At 54.3% G+C, this 16,005-nt stretch overlaps 1 protein-coding gene across 3 annotated transcripts; it reads left to right on the top strand.

The window, feature by feature from the left end:
- Window positions 1-603: 603 nt before the first annotated feature.
- On the top strand, window positions 604-13,483 carry ADIPOR1 (adiponectin receptor 1). 3 transcript variants are annotated; one of them, XM_024576046.3, is made up of 8 exons: window positions 604-759; window positions 6,337-6,570; window positions 7,818-7,934; window positions 9,009-9,180; window positions 9,836-10,022; window positions 10,866-11,053; window positions 12,160-12,353; window positions 12,629-13,483. In XM_024576046.3, the coding sequence occupies exons 2-8, from the start codon at window positions 6,430-6,432 to the stop codon at window positions 12,755-12,757; spliced, it is 1,128 nt and encodes a 375-aa protein (XP_024431814.1). In that variant the 5' UTR covers window positions 604-759; window positions 6,337-6,429; the 3' UTR covers window positions 12,758-13,483. The 3 variants fall into 3 exon arrangements, with proteins under 3 accessions (XP_024431814.1, XP_045040452.1, XP_024431815.1); XM_045184517.3 differs by having other exon boundaries at window positions 643-1,143; XM_024576047.4 differs by having other exon boundaries at window positions 643-1,033.
- The last annotated feature ends 2,522 nt before the right edge of the window (window positions 13,484-16,005 follow it).

Consider the following 16,005-nt stretch of genomic DNA (forward strand, 5'->3'; position numbering starts at 1 on the left):
GTGACTCCAGAGCCCACGTGTGTGACCAGCCCGGAGAGAATTAACCCCACCACCTCCAGGCATCTCTGCATCTAGAATAACACCAGCTATGCACCACCCCCTGGAGAACTGAGAAAGAGGTCCCTCCAGCCACTTCTCACTACCTGTTCCCCGGGCACGCGCTCAGGCCGCAGTGTGGGAGCACGGGCCGGAGCAGGGAGTTCTCGAGCAACACTAAGTAGAAGCAGTTTCGCCGTTTATGACAAGAACTAACGGGAGGCGAACTGAGGACTACCCCGGTACCTCGCACGGCCCGGCTCAGTAAATATTTGTGGGCGGGGCCAAGAGGGACGGCGTGTTTGAAAGATTAAAAGGCAGGCGCTGGTCGGAGATAGGATGCTGGGGAAGGGTCCGCGCAGAGGACAGGGGCGTGGCGAGTGACGCCGCCGCCAGCCGCGAGTTCAGTCCAATCCCGGGACGCGCCTCCGCCCGCCCCCCAGCAGGGGTGCGCGACTGGGGGTGTGGCCCGCACGAGGCCGTGCAGGTGGAACTCTGGATTGGAGTCGGCGAGGGTCGTGTCCTGGGGGCGGGCCTGCGACTGGCCGGCGTGAGGGGGCGGGAGCTCCCGGAGCGGGGTAGCGACGCGGAGGTGACGTAGTGTGTCGGCGCCCCTTCCGGCGCGGAGAGCGTCAATATCGGGGCCGCTGGCCGCAGGCCGCCTGCCGCGCTGCGGGATGTAGCGGTGGGTCTGCGGCCCCCAGTTGAGCCTGTCACTCGGCGGTAAGTTTCCGGGGTCCCTGCGGCGAGCGACTGGGCGTGCGTCGGTGGAGCGTGGGGACCCGGGGCGCCTCGGCCCAGTCCTGCGGCGAGAACGTCCGGAGGGTCCGAGACCTCCCTCTGCGCAGCCGGCCGCGTCTCCCGGCTTCTCTGCTCTCCGTGTTGTAAACATTTCCGGCCCCTCCCACTGCGCGCCGCCTCCGAGGCGACCTCAAAAGCCACTTAAGGGCGGATGGGCTACCAGTCCCCCCGCTTTCTTCAGCTGCCAGCATCCCTGGTGAGTGCGCGTCTCCCCAGACCCGCAGGGGGTGAGAAGTCCGGATGCAGGCTCTGGCCGGACACGGGCCAGGCCCAGAGCTAAGCCTGGTCGCCAGGCCGCCGCGCGAGGCAAGTAGGAGGTTGGGAGTTGGGGAGATGATTTGCAGGCCAGGGTCGCAGGGCCGCCTGCCCCAGCGGGGAACTCCAGCCTTTGGTGGCCTGGGAGCTCCAGGGTTCCTCGACCAAGACAGTGCCCACACCTTGACGTTGGAAAAGGGAAGCTTAGTAGACAGTTCACCTTTATTTAAGTTAACCCTCAACGCTGAAACGTGAGCAAAATCTAAACTACTTTGGGGAAAATGAAATTTCATTCCTCGGAAATCTCACAGTGATGTATGCCATCTTATGTGTGAGACAGATGCATGGTTTCTCTCGGTTTTTCCTGCCTCATAGGCGGTGGGAAAGGGATGAGGCGCGTTTGGGTTTCTACAGGATTAGGTATGGGAGCTGCAATGGGAGGCTTAACAGTACTTTACTGGGTTAACCGTAGTGTTTACCCCTGGTAGTGAGAAGACATACTAGGAAACAGCAGGGGTTTAACCTGCCGCCTGAAATCGAGGGAGCACTGAAACGAAATGGTGGGGTCAGTTTGCTGCTTTGCTCTCTTGGTTGGGGTTGGGTTGCCTGTGACAGTGCAGCTCCTGTTCCCCGCGTTTTCAGAGTGTCTGCCCAGTAGAAGGAATGCAGACTGGGTGTGCCAAACGCGTGGCAGTTCGCAGCAGCAGCCACTCACTCAGTTTCTTCTTTATCCCGGGAGCAGCTGTCCCCATGTAGTGGTGGGTACTTGGGGAGCCTGTCCTCAGAGCTGGTGTGCTTCCTGTGAAGGCCCATCTTGGAGCGCCTCCACTGTGCCTGGTTGCAGAGTAAAATCTGAAAGCATTTTGTTCTCTGTGGCTGAGAGATTCTGTGATTCCCGAGGGTTGAAAACGTTCAACCTACATGCCTGCATGTAGGAAAAGACTTGGACAGGTATCAGGAAGCAGCCCTAACGCGTTGCTGATGGATGATGTACACCACCCTAGGTGCACTTGAGCTTTCAGGCCGTCTTCAGTTTCTCCACCCTGGCCTCATTTTACCTTCCCCAAGAATCCTTTGTGGAAAAGTGACAGAAAAATTGAAAAGGGAAAGAAAAGAACAAATAAGGAAAAGAAAGAACCAAAACAAAAGAATTGCATGTCTTTCCAAACCAGTAAGTTTGTTCTCTGATTCCCAAAGAGGTTTCTACTTCCTGTATCAGGAAGCCAAACCAACACTCCCGGCACATTATTCTGTCCCATCTAGTTGTTATCACGCTGGCCAGCTAAACAATCACCTGTGAACCCAGAAGCTTGATTGAGTACGCTGGGGTTTTTTCTGGTGCTGGTCCTCATTAGAGGCATCGTTACATTTTGTCTTTAACATCTATTGGTCCCTAATGTGCCCCCACCGCCGCCCTGGACTTGGTGCCTCTCATTACGCTCAAAGTTGATTCTGTTTTTGTTCTCAGAAGTGTTGGGGACGTGATTATTGTTTCTAAAACCTGTAGCTATCTCCAATTGAAAGGTCCCTGAGTGTGACCTCTGGACAAACCAGTTCCAGGTGATTGGCCGCTAGGCACGCACCTGTTTGCTGTGTTTCGTAGGTGTTCCTGGGACACAGGTATGCAGTGATCGCCGTGTTCTGTGACTAGTGACCGTGTAGCTCCGCAGTGTTCTTGACAGCTGGGTATTAAAAACAGAGACTGGCGTGAAACTCTTTCATGTGTCTGTATACCGTATACTTTTTTTTTTTTTAATGGAATTTGAGAAGCTTGCCTGTCGGAAGCAGAAAGACTTCTGGTGGGACTGCTTTAACTAGAGAAGAGCTACAAAGGACATTAGCTCCTGATTTCCCTTTCAGACCCTTAAGTCAGTGATTTGGCATCGAGCAGCCACGCTGGGGCCCTGTTGCTGCGGTTTGGTAATTTTCAAACACAGGCCTTTGCCTGGACGCGTTTTTGCCAGCAGTGCTGAGGACCCGCCGTCTCTGAGAGGATACGTGGAGGGGAAGATAGCTGTGTTCGGTCGTTACTGCTGGCCCGGCTTGCTTTAACTCGGTGTGAGTCAGACAGGCATAGAGCGAGCCTACCCATGGCCTCTCCAAGGGTCCGGGGACCCAGGGGGAAAACTTCTAGAAGCTTTGTTGTGCCCAGACTCCAGAAAAGGAGTGTGCTATAGCCTGGAAAGCTTGGGAACTGGTTCAAAGAATAAATGTCTCAAAAAACTGTGAGGGAAATAAACTCTCCAGCCAGCTGGCTGGTGAGTAATGACCGGTCCTTGCCTGGTTTGGCCCAGGGTCGTCTTATTTGTAGGAGCACAGACACCTCCCTGCCTCCGCAGCTCTGTTCTCTGAAATAGGTTTATCCAGTTAGAAAGCTTAGTGGTAAAGACTTAGTAGCTGGGATTGAAGAAATCCCACCAAAAATGCACTCCGTGGAGTTTGGCCCAATTTTAATTTGCCCTTTTGGGCGTGATGAGTTTGAGGGGAACGTGTTTGCTCAAATACGTAGGGATACAGACAGCTGAAGTGTATTTGGCTCTCCTGAGTGTGCCCGGAGTCAGTCTCAGGGGTGGGTGCCGATTTTATGTCATAAAGACTAAAACGCTTGTAAAAATTCCCAGTGTTTGTGAGCGGCCGGCCCTGCCAGAAATGGTGTTTTCAGGTCCTAGCACAGCTTGCCCTTCCTTCTCGCCTCTGACCCCGGTCCCCCTTTCCTGTTTCTGTGAGGACCAAAGCGCGCAATGGCCTTTGCTCAGCGTGACGCTGTAACTTGTGTGATGAGTTGCAGCAGGTGGCCAGTTTGGGAGTTAACGAGGATGTTAGGTTTGGTGACTCTGAGCCTAGGACACTGTGCCGGGGAAGGGGCGTGGGAGCCATTGATAGGGGAGCTGGAGGGAATCAGAAGAATTAGAAAGTGATTTGGATGGAAGCAGAGGAGACTTTGACCACGGCCAAGAGGCCAAGGTTACCCTAAGTGGATGCTCGGCTTGAGGGCACAGAAGCTCTTCCGGCCCTGCATCTGATCTCTGGCCCTAACCGCCCAACCTGAGGTCTGCCTGTATTACTGTCCTTGCCTCTAGTGGAGTAGCTACACAGCACCCAAGATGCCTGAACCCAGTGGGCAGCCATTCTAGTTTGGGGTCCTCCCTTCCACTACCATCCTTCAGCAGCGAGGGTACCGCGGACTTTGTACACACCACACGTTACCTTCTTGGGGCTCTTCAAAGAGAGCAACTCAGCGGGCTCACAGTTGCGTCTTGCACAGGCCTTCGCCTGCAGTAGGGTGGGCACAAAACACACATGCTAGGTGCTGAGTGAAGGGGAAGCCCCACGAGCACAGGAAAGTGTGCGACCCTCAGCAAGGGACAGCAAGGTAACAAGGCATGTGCTTGCTGGCTGGAGTGCCTCTCATTCCACTCCTTCATTTTGAAATGTGCGCTCTGACCAGAATCCGGGGTGTGTGTCAGTTTGATGCCTCTGTGGTGTTCAGTCCCAGACCCTGAACCTCTGAAGCACTGGCCGTGGTATTCTAAGCTACAGTGTATCCTCCTTTTGAGACTGACTTCTCCAAATGCCCAGAGCTGTTTACATTTTTCTCCAGCATAATCATCTCTTAGCGAAGCCGTTGATCCCGCAGCACTTCCTCTGAGGAAGTGTGTTCTGTGGCCAGCCTGTTGAGCGGGACTGCCCAGCGCCCCTCTTGGGGACTGCCTCTCTCCTGAGGCTTTCAGCGCCTCCGGCCTCCTGGTCTCTCTAGTCGGGCCCCCCACCCCCACCCCGTCTTGTCCATCTAGTCTGTCTCGCACAGGTGACACCATGCAGAGCAGGTTCTTGTTTGCTCTCTTGAACTGCCTCTGCCTGCTTCTTTCAGCTCTGCTTGTGAGTGGCGCACAGCCTGACTTCTGAACCTTGAGGATTGCCCTTACCTGCTACATAAGCCCATTTATAATCCCTGAGAAGAAAGTGGGGTTACTCTTGGATTTGAAAAAAAAGAGCTGGTAGAAGTCAAGGATGTTTGCGAAGATGTTGTGTAGAGAACAGCCGTGGGAGGTGTGTGACCCTCCGGCGCAGAGTCAACTCGTGCCCCTATCGAAGGCCTGGGCTCCCCGAGCTGCAGTCTCCAAGGCTCCGTGTGGGTGCAGGTGTCCCTGGCCCTCTCTGCATTGCTCTGTGGCTGTGGGGACTCAGGTGACCAGTGCAAGGAAATGCTAATATTCTGGCTACTGCTGCTGCTGTGAGTAATGAACTTCTTGATTTCTGGGAGGAAAAAAACTACTAATTTACAAGACTGGAAATCTTGCGACACTTTTCAGTATTACTTCCATCTCCCTGAGGCCTGATTAAGCCATCACCTGAAATCCAACGCAGGACAAACCTGGAGATTTTGAGACTTTTCTTAGAAGACCCAGTTCTAGGTTTCTCTGGTTCTCCTAGAGGATCTGTGTGCCCGTCTCTGATTTCCAGAGAACTAGTTTGGAGCTTAGGTTAGGACCTGCGGCCAGGCCCTTGCTGAACCAGTTGTTTGGTGTGCGTGGGGGGTGGGGGTGGGGCAAAGGGCGTGCCTACCCCCCTGTCTACAGCTTCCTGCTTCCAGGTAAGTTACTGGTTACACTCGGGAGACTGTGAGGAAACTTGTCCAGGTGTCGAACCCGGGCCCTGACCCTACACCAGAATTAGTAGGCCTTGCGGAGAGATGGACCACTGGGCCTCTGGCCCACGATAGGCTCCTCTGCTTGCAGGGCACACTTGTCAGTGCTCGTGGGTAGACCCAGCCGAGTTCAGCCAGCATGTACTTCCTTTATCAGCACGGGAGGCCTGGCAGTTACAGCCAGCTGTTAACTTCGTATTTCTGCTCCACAGCCTCAAAGTGAGGTCTTTCTTGCACAGAACAGCTTTGGGAATGATAGGCTGCTTCTTCACACTAAATGGGCTCCATACCTGTGGGAGGGGATTGAGGTAGAGAGCTGTTTTTCTGTGGTGACGGTACAAAAACCACAGATGCTTTGAGGGCAAGCAGCCAGGCATTGTGTTTTGAGCCTGATGTGTAAGGTTAGTGGTTCTGAGTAAGCGTGGTATTAGAGAGGGGGAAGAAAGGGTAGGTTCCATTGTAGCAATTAATTGGCCTTTAGAGCTGGAGACAGGGTGGGAGTTGATTGGCTAGTGTTTCACGCAGGTTTGACTGGGGGAGATGGAGCTGTAAGAGGAATAATTGTCATCACCCTTCGTGTTTGTGTTTGCATTTAGTGTCCACCGTCACAGGGAGACCTCTGCCGCCCGGGACTGAGACACCCAGCCTTTCCTCAGGCTGAAGCTGCCGGGTGTTGAGGGACCAGCTAGATGTCTTCTCACAAAGGACCTGGGGGAGCCCAGGGCAGCGGGGCTCCTGCCAGCACCCGGGAAACGGACACAGTGGAGCTGGCGGAACTGGGACCCCTGCTAGAAGAAAAGGGCAAACGGGGAATTGCCAACCCCACCAAAGTAAGTTGTCTTCCCAGGAGTCGCTCCCTCCATCAGGATCCTGGTGTCTCCATTGTTCAGGGTCTCATCTCCCTCCCGCCCAGAGGGGTCAGAGTGCCCCAGGTGGCCTCACCCCAGCCTGCTCAAGCTGTAGGATAAGCACCTTCTCGCCCGTGGGTCTCTCTTTCCCACTGTCATCTTTGAGGCCTCAGTGCTTAGCACAAGGCCTGAGATCCACCCAGTAACCAGTAGACATCTGAATAAGTGAGGGACGCAGTCAGGATGAGGTTCAGCATCATGTAACAGACAGAAATCTCTGTGGCCTGCTGAGACAGGAGTCTCTCCCAGGAAAGAACTCTACAGAGACCTGGCCAAGTCTGTGCCACTGTCACGCGCCTGTCTCGCTCCTCCTTCACTCGTAATGTCGCCCATCACACCCACACAGAGGCCACCACAGGGGAGGAAGGGGAAGTGCCTCGTGGCACTGTCATTTCCGTCCATTGCCGTCCCTGGGTCTGGGACTTGTTACGAGTCACATTGAGCTGCGGCAGAGGTTGTGCAGCCTTTTCTTTGGGCCTGAGTCACATTGCCACCCTGACCAACACCAAGGGCTCTGTCACTGAGGACGAGAGAGTGTGGCTCTTGGGCTAGGCAAGCAGGAGAGTGTGTCAGAGAGGGGCTGTTTGCCACCGGGGACCCTCAGCAGGAGGGGAGAAGACAGCTCAGGGAGGAGCTGAAGTGCCGGGCTGTCCTACACAACTCAGAGTCCTGGGGTGGAAGGAGGCCCCGTGGTGGGCAAGTGCCCCGCAGGTGCAGTGTGTCCAGGCTTTTTCCTGTGGAAGCAGAGCCACTGGACTACGAGGTGGCCGATCTCTGAGATGGTCATCACTGGGTGGTCGGGGGAGGCTGAGAACCGCTGTTGTAGAGACAGGGGCGGGGAGGGCATCCAGAATCTTGAGTGCTTTGGGGGCTGCTGTGCTAACCCTGTGTCCCCGCACTGTGGCCAACCCCCCCCCAGCCCGTCCATGTGTGCCGAGTCGAGCTCTCACTGCGGCACGCACACGGTGTCAGTGACCCTGGACGAGAGCCTGGGAGCTAACTGCCGGTTGTGCTCTTAGAGGAGAGGCCCCAGGCCCCGTGGCAGCAGAGAGGCCAGGCACGGGACGCTGAGTCTGGGTTTCCCGGCTGTGTCTGGGCTGTGTCTGGTCCGAGGCGGTGTGCTTCATGGCCTGACTGCTGGGGTTGTTTGTGGTTGTTTCTGGATGCAGGCTGAAGAAGAGCAAGCGTGCCCTGCGCCCCAGGAGGAGGAGGAGGAGGTGCGGGTCCTCACGCTTCCCCTGCAGGCCCACCATGCGATGGAGAAGATGGAGGAGTTCGTGTACAAGGTGCAGCCTGCAGGCATCTGCCCTGGGGGGGTGGGCGGGGCAGCGGCTTGGCTGGGGGGTCCCAGCTGGCAGGCCTGCATTGGGCTGAAGACCTTTAACTCTATGTGTGGATTTGTTTTTGCTTAAAGTGGAGTAAATCCAGGGGAAGGTGGGCAGGTGTTTACTACCAGGAGTGTTAGGCACTGTTCAGAGTACGTGGATCCCTTTGGCAGGCATCGCAGAATTTAAATGGGATGCAGTCACATGGGCTCCTTACTGACACACGCAGTGGGGTTAGTGCCTGGCTGCAGCGGGCTTTAGTAAAGTGTGTCAGCTAAGTGGTGACGAGCAGCAAGAGCATTCCGACGTCTGCAACACTGATGAGTGAGACTCCCTGTGACCCCTTTGGTGACGGTCACAGCTCTGACCCTGCTGTGGCGAGTTGCTCGCGTTTATAATTGAAGGGATGGGGAATTGTAGCTGCAGGTGAGTGGAAGTGAAGTCAAGTCCCCTCTGCCCCCTGGGCCCTGCCCACTGTCCATTGTCCGAGGCTGCGGACCCTGCTCTGGAGACGCACCGTCCCCGCCCAGGGAGGCCTTCCCGTCTGCAGGGAAAGCCGAGCAGGGAGCAGCCAGAGCCCCGGAGAGGGGTGCTGAACGGCGTGGTTGTAAAAAGCCGCGTGTGTAATTCCTTTTTTCTATTCACTATACTCACTTAGTTTTGCAGTCTCAGGCAGCTTGCGGGAGGTCCTGCCGTGCTCCCACTAGCATGTCCAGGGGGACTGATGTGACATGCAGCGCTAGGAAGGTGGCCGGGGTTCCATCAGTTCTGTGGTCGCCGCTCTCGTGCTGGATTCCGGGTCTCCAGGTCCAAGCCGATGTCCGCCCCCTGCTCCCTAAGCCCTCCAGGGTCTGCCCGCCGTCCTCCCCTGCCCCTTGTCCTCAGGAAGGCCGTGCTCCCTGGGCCCTGCTTACAGAGAAGTATGCAGTCGGCCCTTGAACAACAGGTGGGGGCGCCAGCTGCCAGCACCACAGAAACAGCCGCGCACCAGTGGGCTGGTGCAGCCCCCGAGGTGCTCAGGGCCGACTCTTGCAGGTCTGGGAGGGCCGCTGGAGGGTCATCCCGTATGACGTGCTCCCTGACTGGCTGAAGGACAACGACTACCTGCTGCACGGCCACAGGCCCCCCATGCCCTCCTTTCGGGCCTGCTTCCGGAGCATCTTCCGCATCCACACCGAGACTGGCAACATCTGGACCCATCTGCTCGGTGAGTGATCGCGGGCTGGAGGTGCTTTGTTTTGCCTCCTTAAGTGCCACAAGAAGGAAGAGGAACCGAGTTGTTCTGACCGATTGAAAGCTGGCATTGTACCTCAAAATTGCTGGTGAGCTTGGTTGACTCTTGGTCATTGATCGTGAAGGTGACCGCAGGAGGGGACTAGAAACGGGAGAAGAAAATGGAACTGGGTGTTCTTGTGATCCCTGGGAGAACTGCCCAGCGTGGAGACGTCCCTTCCGTTTCGTGAATTCCCACAGTCACAGCTAAATGCCAGTGGTTTGTCTTTTTTAAGATTTTGTTTGTTTGTTTGTTTGTTTATGAGAAAGGGGAAGAGAGGGAGAGAGCCCTTAGTGTGTGGTTGCCTCTCGTGCATCCCCTACAGGAGATCCAGCCTGCAACCCAGGCACATGCCCTGACTGGGAATCGAACCAGTGACCCTTTGGTTCACAGGCCAGCGCTCAGTCCACTGAGCCCCACCAGCCAGCACACCAGTGTTCTTTAAAGTGACCTTTCTGCCTGGGTTTGTGTGACTGCTGCCACTTTCTCCTGAGCTCTGGGCTGCAGCTCTCATAGCTAAACCTGCCGTGTTAGTCCTGATTTCACACCACCGCCATCGAAATGCACACACCCCTTCTTCCTCCTCCAGGTTTCGTGCTGTTTCTCTTTCTGGGGATCTTGACCATGCTCAGGCCAAACATGTACTTCATGGCCCCCCTGCAGGAGAAGGTGGTCTTCGGGATGTTCTTCTTGGGCGCCGTGCTCTGCCTCAGCTTCTCCTGGCTCTTTCACACCGTCTACTGTCACTCAGAGAAAGTGTCCCGGACTTTTTCCAAGTGAGTGAGAGACCCTTCATCAGTGGGCAGAGTCCCAGCCTCGAGGTCACGTCCTGCCATGCCAGAGCGCAGGTCTTCTGTGCTGCGGGTATGGTAGCGGGAGAAGGCCCTTCTCTTAAATCCTTTGTGACACGGTCCGCGCAGCCTCCTCCACAGCTGCAGCCTGGCTGTGGGACACATTTCCCACCTCCACGGCACTGTCTGTGTAAACCGTGGGTGCAAGGGGCTGCTCTCTGAGGCCGTGTGACCGAGCTAGGCAGGCCATGGTGGCCTGGCCTGTGCTGTATTCTGCTGAGGTCCTTCCCACAGCTAAGGAGCTTATCTCCGCTGCCCACGCACTGCTGGAAGCCCCAGATGTCCGCCGTCTGGTGCCTCCCACAGTCCCCAGCCCTGAGCCTGGGGTTCCACGTCTGCTTGTGTTTGTTACTGTTGGTGTGGATAGCAGGCTGTTTTTATCGCTTGAAAGTCGACTAAAACAACAGTGCTCCTTACAACACTACTCCCAACATCAGGGTTTGCTTTTAGAACTCCGCCTATCAGAGCTGGCGGTATTCAGAGCCCTTCCTGAATGTAAGCTGGGAACCAGCTGGGTTATGCCAGAGCTCCTGAGTGGAAGGGCCCACTGGGGGACGTGGCTGTTCACGACTGAGGGAGAGGCAAGGCTCTGTGGTTGGGACTCTTAGAAACTTTGCCACTGCAAAGAGAAGTGCTTGACCTTGTGGGGCTTGGATCCAGGCTACAGATAGGAGACAAAGGATGGTCAGATGTGGGCACAGGTGAAAACAGGAAGGACCTCTTCGTTCCTCCCACTGATGCGGTTCGATTTCCGTGGCTCTTTTCCAGACTGGATTATTCAGGGATCGCTCTACTGATCATGGGGAGCTTTGTCCCCTGGCTCTACTACTCCTTCTACTGCTCCCCACAGCCACGGCTCATCTACCTCTCCATCGTCTGCGTTCTGGGCATCTCCGCCATCATTGTGGCGCAGTGGGACCGGTTTGCCACTCCTAAACACCGGCAGACAAGAGCAGGTGCGTAGGACGACCACGTAGGTCTCACAGCTATTTGGACCTTGACCCTAACAGGCTCGACTTTGGGCCCTAAGGTTTGCATTTTGAGGACCCCACTCAAGCCCTGGCTGTGTTTGGAAGTCTCAGAGCAGTGTGGAGTTTCAAGCACGTTGTCCCCGTGGGTTTTATGTTAGTTACTTAGTAGTACGCCCACGGGACTCATACAGACCGAGGCTGCCAGCTAGCTGCTGTCGTCTGTGGTTCAACGGAATTAGAAGACACACACAGCACAATCTTCTCAGTGGCTGAGTCCTAGGCACTCGGTCCGGGGTTGGACTGGAGCCACCTGAGCTGGTTCCTGAAGGAACCAGAGGCTTGGCGTGAGCTCAGCGCTCGTCACCAGCGGTGCCATGGCTACAGCATGAACGTCGTTGGGTTGTTGCGCCCAGACCCTCGTTCTTGCAGCAACAGAGCAGCGACCTGTTTAGATTGTTTAGGACCTGGCGTGTTGTAACCTTCAGGTAAAAGAATTAAATAGGCACCAAGCATCGCCCTCATGCCAGGCATGGTGCAGTCGCCAGGGTGTCTGCAATAGTGGAGGAGGCGGTCCCTGCCATCCAGCCATGTGTGGTGGGTGGGGCCACAGGTGTCTGTTCTTTTCTCTTCTGAGTTGTCTGCCCCCGCAGCCTCAACAGCTTCTACCCGTGTGTCTCTCCCTCCTCAGGAGGTCAGAGTCCTGGGTCCTTAGGTCTTAATGTTCTTCCTGGGAAACCTGTCCACTCCCCTCTGCCTCGAAGCTGCCTGAAGCTTTGTCGTCTATTCCCAAGTCAGCCACCAAAGGGTTTGGGCCTGTCCTTTTTGCCCAGGCTTCTCAGCAAACAAGACCACGAGGCACTGGCTTTGGGTGCTGCCTAGAGAGTAGTGTCTGTGGGAGCCCTTTCTCAGCCCCGCTCCCGTCCTGGATGTCGGAGAGATGCGATGCCTGCTGACTGTTCTCCATCGTGTGGCCACGTTTCCTGAACAGATGGCTATTACCATGGACATCTGTACTCCAGAGCAGGGCAGTAGTGTGCTCCTCATGGTGGCCGTGTCCCCGCGTCTGACGGCCTTGTGTCTGCTCTGTGCAGGGGTGTTCCTGGGCCTTGGCTTGAGTGGTGTCGTGCCCACCATGCACTTTACAATCGCCGAGGGCTTTGTCAAGGCCACCACGGTGGGCCAGATGGGCTGGTTCTTCCTCATGGCCGTGATGTACATCACCGGAGCCGGCCTCTACGCCGCTCGGATACCTGAGCGCTTCTTTCCGGGGAAGTTCGACATCTGGGTAAGGAGCACGCTGGCAGCGGCGCCCAGTGGAAAGCCTGAGTCGAAGGCAGTGAGAGTGACGGGCCCGTGTGCTGTTTGGGGAGCAGGGATGAATTTGGGGGCAGTAACCGATAGGAACATTTTACTGTATTTCTGACATGACTTTTAGAAAATTTTCTACAACAGATATATCGTTTGTTTTAACAGTAATGAAACTTCACAGAGAAAGTGGACGAGGTGAGAGCTCTCTTCTCATTTCTGATCCCTCCTGAGGGTTGTCTCTTGTCCCCACAGTTCCAGTCACATCAGATTTTCCACGTCCTGGTGGTGGCAGCAGCCTTCATCCACTTCTATGGGGTCTCCAACCTCCAGGAGTTCCGCTACGGCCTGGAGGGCGGCTGTACCGACGACTCCCTCCTCTGAGCCTCCTGCCCAGGGCCAGAGGGGAACTTCCCAAGTGCTTTTAAAAAAAACTTCTTCGCTGAAGTGAGAAGAGGCGTCCAAGTTGTCTGTTTCTAGAAGAAACCTCTTAGCGAATTCAGTGCCAGCCAGGCTTCAGCCCACTCCCTAGCCCCCTGGGGTGGGGGCCTCAACTTTCCGGGTCCCTCACTGAGGAAGGGGGTATCCGCTTGGCCATGGCCCTGGGCAGTCCCTCCTCAGCAAGGCGACTCGGTCCCCTTGCACCGAGCACTGGGGCTCCTGTGAGAGTTTACCTTCCTCCAGCCAGTTTGAGGAAGAGTGACAGACTGGGACTCTGGGGAAATCCTGTTTCTGGAAGACAACGTCCCCCTCACCCCTGTCCTTACTTTGTAACCTGGCTTAGAACAGGCCGCCCGTTTTGTAGCACACTTTGCAGAAACGATGGTGCACCGGTCCCGTCTTTCTGGGGCCTGGACCCGCTGACGGCAGGAAGGACAGTCACCAACTTGGATGTAGCCCGGCTAATCATGGGAGTGTGTCCAGGCTTCAGATAAGTTGAGTTTTAATTTTTTTCTTGGCAGAGTAATGTAAAGTTAAAATGGGGAAAGATATTTAATATTTAATACTGAGCTTTAAAAAGAAATCTGCTATCGTTGCTGTGTATCTTGATGCAAAGACTATGATGATAATAAAAGGAAGTACAGAAGACAATTAGCATTCAAGATTTAACACATGTGGTCTCAGCTCTTTGCACATAACTCCGGAGGGTTAAAACTGGGAAAGTCATCTCAGGTTCTGCTGAGGCACAAATTTGAGTCCCAGGCATTGACAGGTTGGCATGTGAGCCAAGGAAGGGACCCCATTGAATTTCTAGCATCAGCTCCTCCACACAGCCTTACTCTCCTCTGCCTAATGCACAGAGTTTTACTAGAGAAACTACTGTGCTAAAGTATTATCTGACACATCCCTGCGAAGATGAAGGGCCTGCTGCCTGTCACTCCAGGGTTTCGTTCTCTGAGGATGGCCTTGCTAAAGGGTGTCCCATCAGGAGGACGTTATTCCCTGCCTTCCTGTGCCTTTGCAGCCATCTTGGCCCGGGGTGACAGTGCCCCCGACCCCCTGCCGTCCCGGCAGGCCCTTCTGAGCTAATGCGGGCAGTCTTCGTGAGTTACAAAGATGGGCTCCTTACAGGGGGAGTTTGTACAGCGGGGGGATAAATGATCCTCTAAAGAAAACAATCCAGCTAGGCCGACAAACAGGACCATTCTCAACTTCAAGTGGTAGTCGGGGAAACGCAAATGAAAACCAGAGCGATACGCCGTTTCACTGCCAGGTTGGCACAGGTTAAAAACCCCAAGTGTTGCGCAGGTGTGGAGCAGACCAGGAATGATGTTGGTGGGGCCGGTTCGTGTGACGTGCAGACTGCGTGCACACGGGGTGCCACGTCCAGACATCTCGTGAGACACCTTAGGAGGAGCATCTGAAATTCATCCTGAGTTACTTCATCTTTAAAATACCGGTTCTGACCCCCTGAATTGTTTCATAATCCATTTAATGGCTCACAACCCACACTTGCAACACCACTACCATTGAGGAACTTCACTTGCATCAGAAAATTCACTGCAGCCAGAAGGAAGCAACACACTGCACTCCAGCCAAATGTCCAGACTGTTGAATGGGGGAGTAAATCGGACTTATATGTAACGAAACACTATTTAGCAGTGAAGGTTAATGACGGTGACAAGCAACTTACAGGACATAACTCGTCCAGTTGCATTTATGTAAAGTTCAGAAATTTGCAAAACTAATGATAGTTTAAGGATACGCATACGGTGAGAATTTGAAAAGGAAATACTAATCCTGAAAAAATGGTTACCCCGAGGCAAGAGCAGGAAGAGAGGGACACACAAGAGTGTCTCAGGGCTGTAGCTCACATTATTTCTAACTAGATGGCGGGGACCTGGGTGTTCCTTAGGCTGCGGTCATTTCTCTTGCATATGTGTAATAAGTATATTTAATAAAAAACGATTTTAAGTTTTAAAAAAGACTTGAGCTGATAGCAGAAGCCACAATCGTTCATACGTGCTGTGTGGCCTGCAGTGGGCAGTTGGTGGCAGCTGTGTCCTATGGAAAGGGTGTGTAATCTGGTCACCGTCCTCCCTGCCTAGCACTGCAGGCATCCAAGTTTGTGGCCACTCAGTCCCGTCTGGTCCAACCCGTCCCATTTCCTACACGAGGGAGCACGGAGCTCTACAGCAGGTGGTGAGGTCCTGAGGTCCTGTGCGGGGCAGTGCGGGAGGAGTGAATGATGAACTGGGATGAGAGAATTAAAGCTGAGAATCTGAGTCTACCCCTTTCCTACCTAACATCTCTACCTGGAAAGCATCCATTTTCAGTTAAAAAATAGAACTTTGGGAACATTAATAAACTCTTAAATTATGGCAAATTTGTAATATCCAAAGAACCTGTTCAATGCTGTTAGTTGGCTCCTCAGGGAGCATATGCCAAAATTAAATGTGCGAGGATTTTAATTAGGGGAAATGTGTAAAAGAAAATACGAAGGGGCCAGAGAAGGCCGGCGACCCTTTAGACTCTGCCTGGCTGGTTTAGAGATTCTCGAGCTGCACTCTGTGGACCTGATGCAGTTGCAAGGCCCAGTCCTTTACTGGAACCTTTCAGTGGCTAAAACACTCAGAGTCAGCCAGAACATGCTAGGACCCTACCCCCTGAAAACAACACAAGCCTGAACTAGTCCCCTGGCTGTGTTGTCGTTGCTGGCAGCTTCTCCACCTTTTTTTCCTGGAAAAGCCGGGGGCACAGACTAAACAAAGCCTCTCTTATTAAGTTCCTTCTCACGTTGGAACATTTTTTTTGATTTCGCATTCACATCCAGAAAACAAGGATCATTTTCAAATTGTACATATTTTTAATTCACGGGAAAGTTCAAAAGGCACAAAAAGGCAAAAAAAAAAAAAAAAAAAAAAATCCCGAAACAGTCCCCTACCCGTGGACACTGACATTCTCGATCCAACCTACCAACGACCTGCGCGCACACCATGGTACGAGAGTACAAGAGTGGCTACGAGGGATGGATTCTTCAGAACCGCTGAAAAGGGACATCTGCATGCATGGTTTCAGTGAATTTTTCCAAACTGCCCCCTGTAGAGCCTGCACCTATCCTGCACTCGCGCCCACGACGTCAGGGGTCCTTTTAGACCAGACTGATGACGTGAAAGATGGAAACACTGTAA

The sequence above is a fragment of the Desmodus rotundus genome, chromosome 10 (assembly GCF_022682495.2).
Source record: "Desmodus rotundus isolate HL8 chromosome 10, HLdesRot8A.1, whole genome shotgun sequence".
Lineage (NCBI taxonomy): Eukaryota > Metazoa > Chordata > Mammalia > Chiroptera > Phyllostomidae > Desmodus > Desmodus rotundus.

Bases quoted from the DNA above. Each gene is read 5' to 3' on its own strand.
- ADIPOR1 (XM_024576046.3), top strand. From the start codon at position 6,430: ATGTCTTCTCACAAAGGACCTGGGGGAGCCCAGGGCAGCGGGGCTCCT. The intron at 6,571-7,817 runs GTAAGTTGTCTT...TTCTGGATGCAG, and splicing joins GAATTGCCAACCCCACCAAA to GCTGAAGAAGAGCAAGCGTG. The intron at 11,054-12,159 runs GTGCGTAGGACG...TGCTCTGTGCAG, and splicing joins ACACCGGCAGACAAGAGCAG to GGGTGTTCCTGGGCCTTGGC.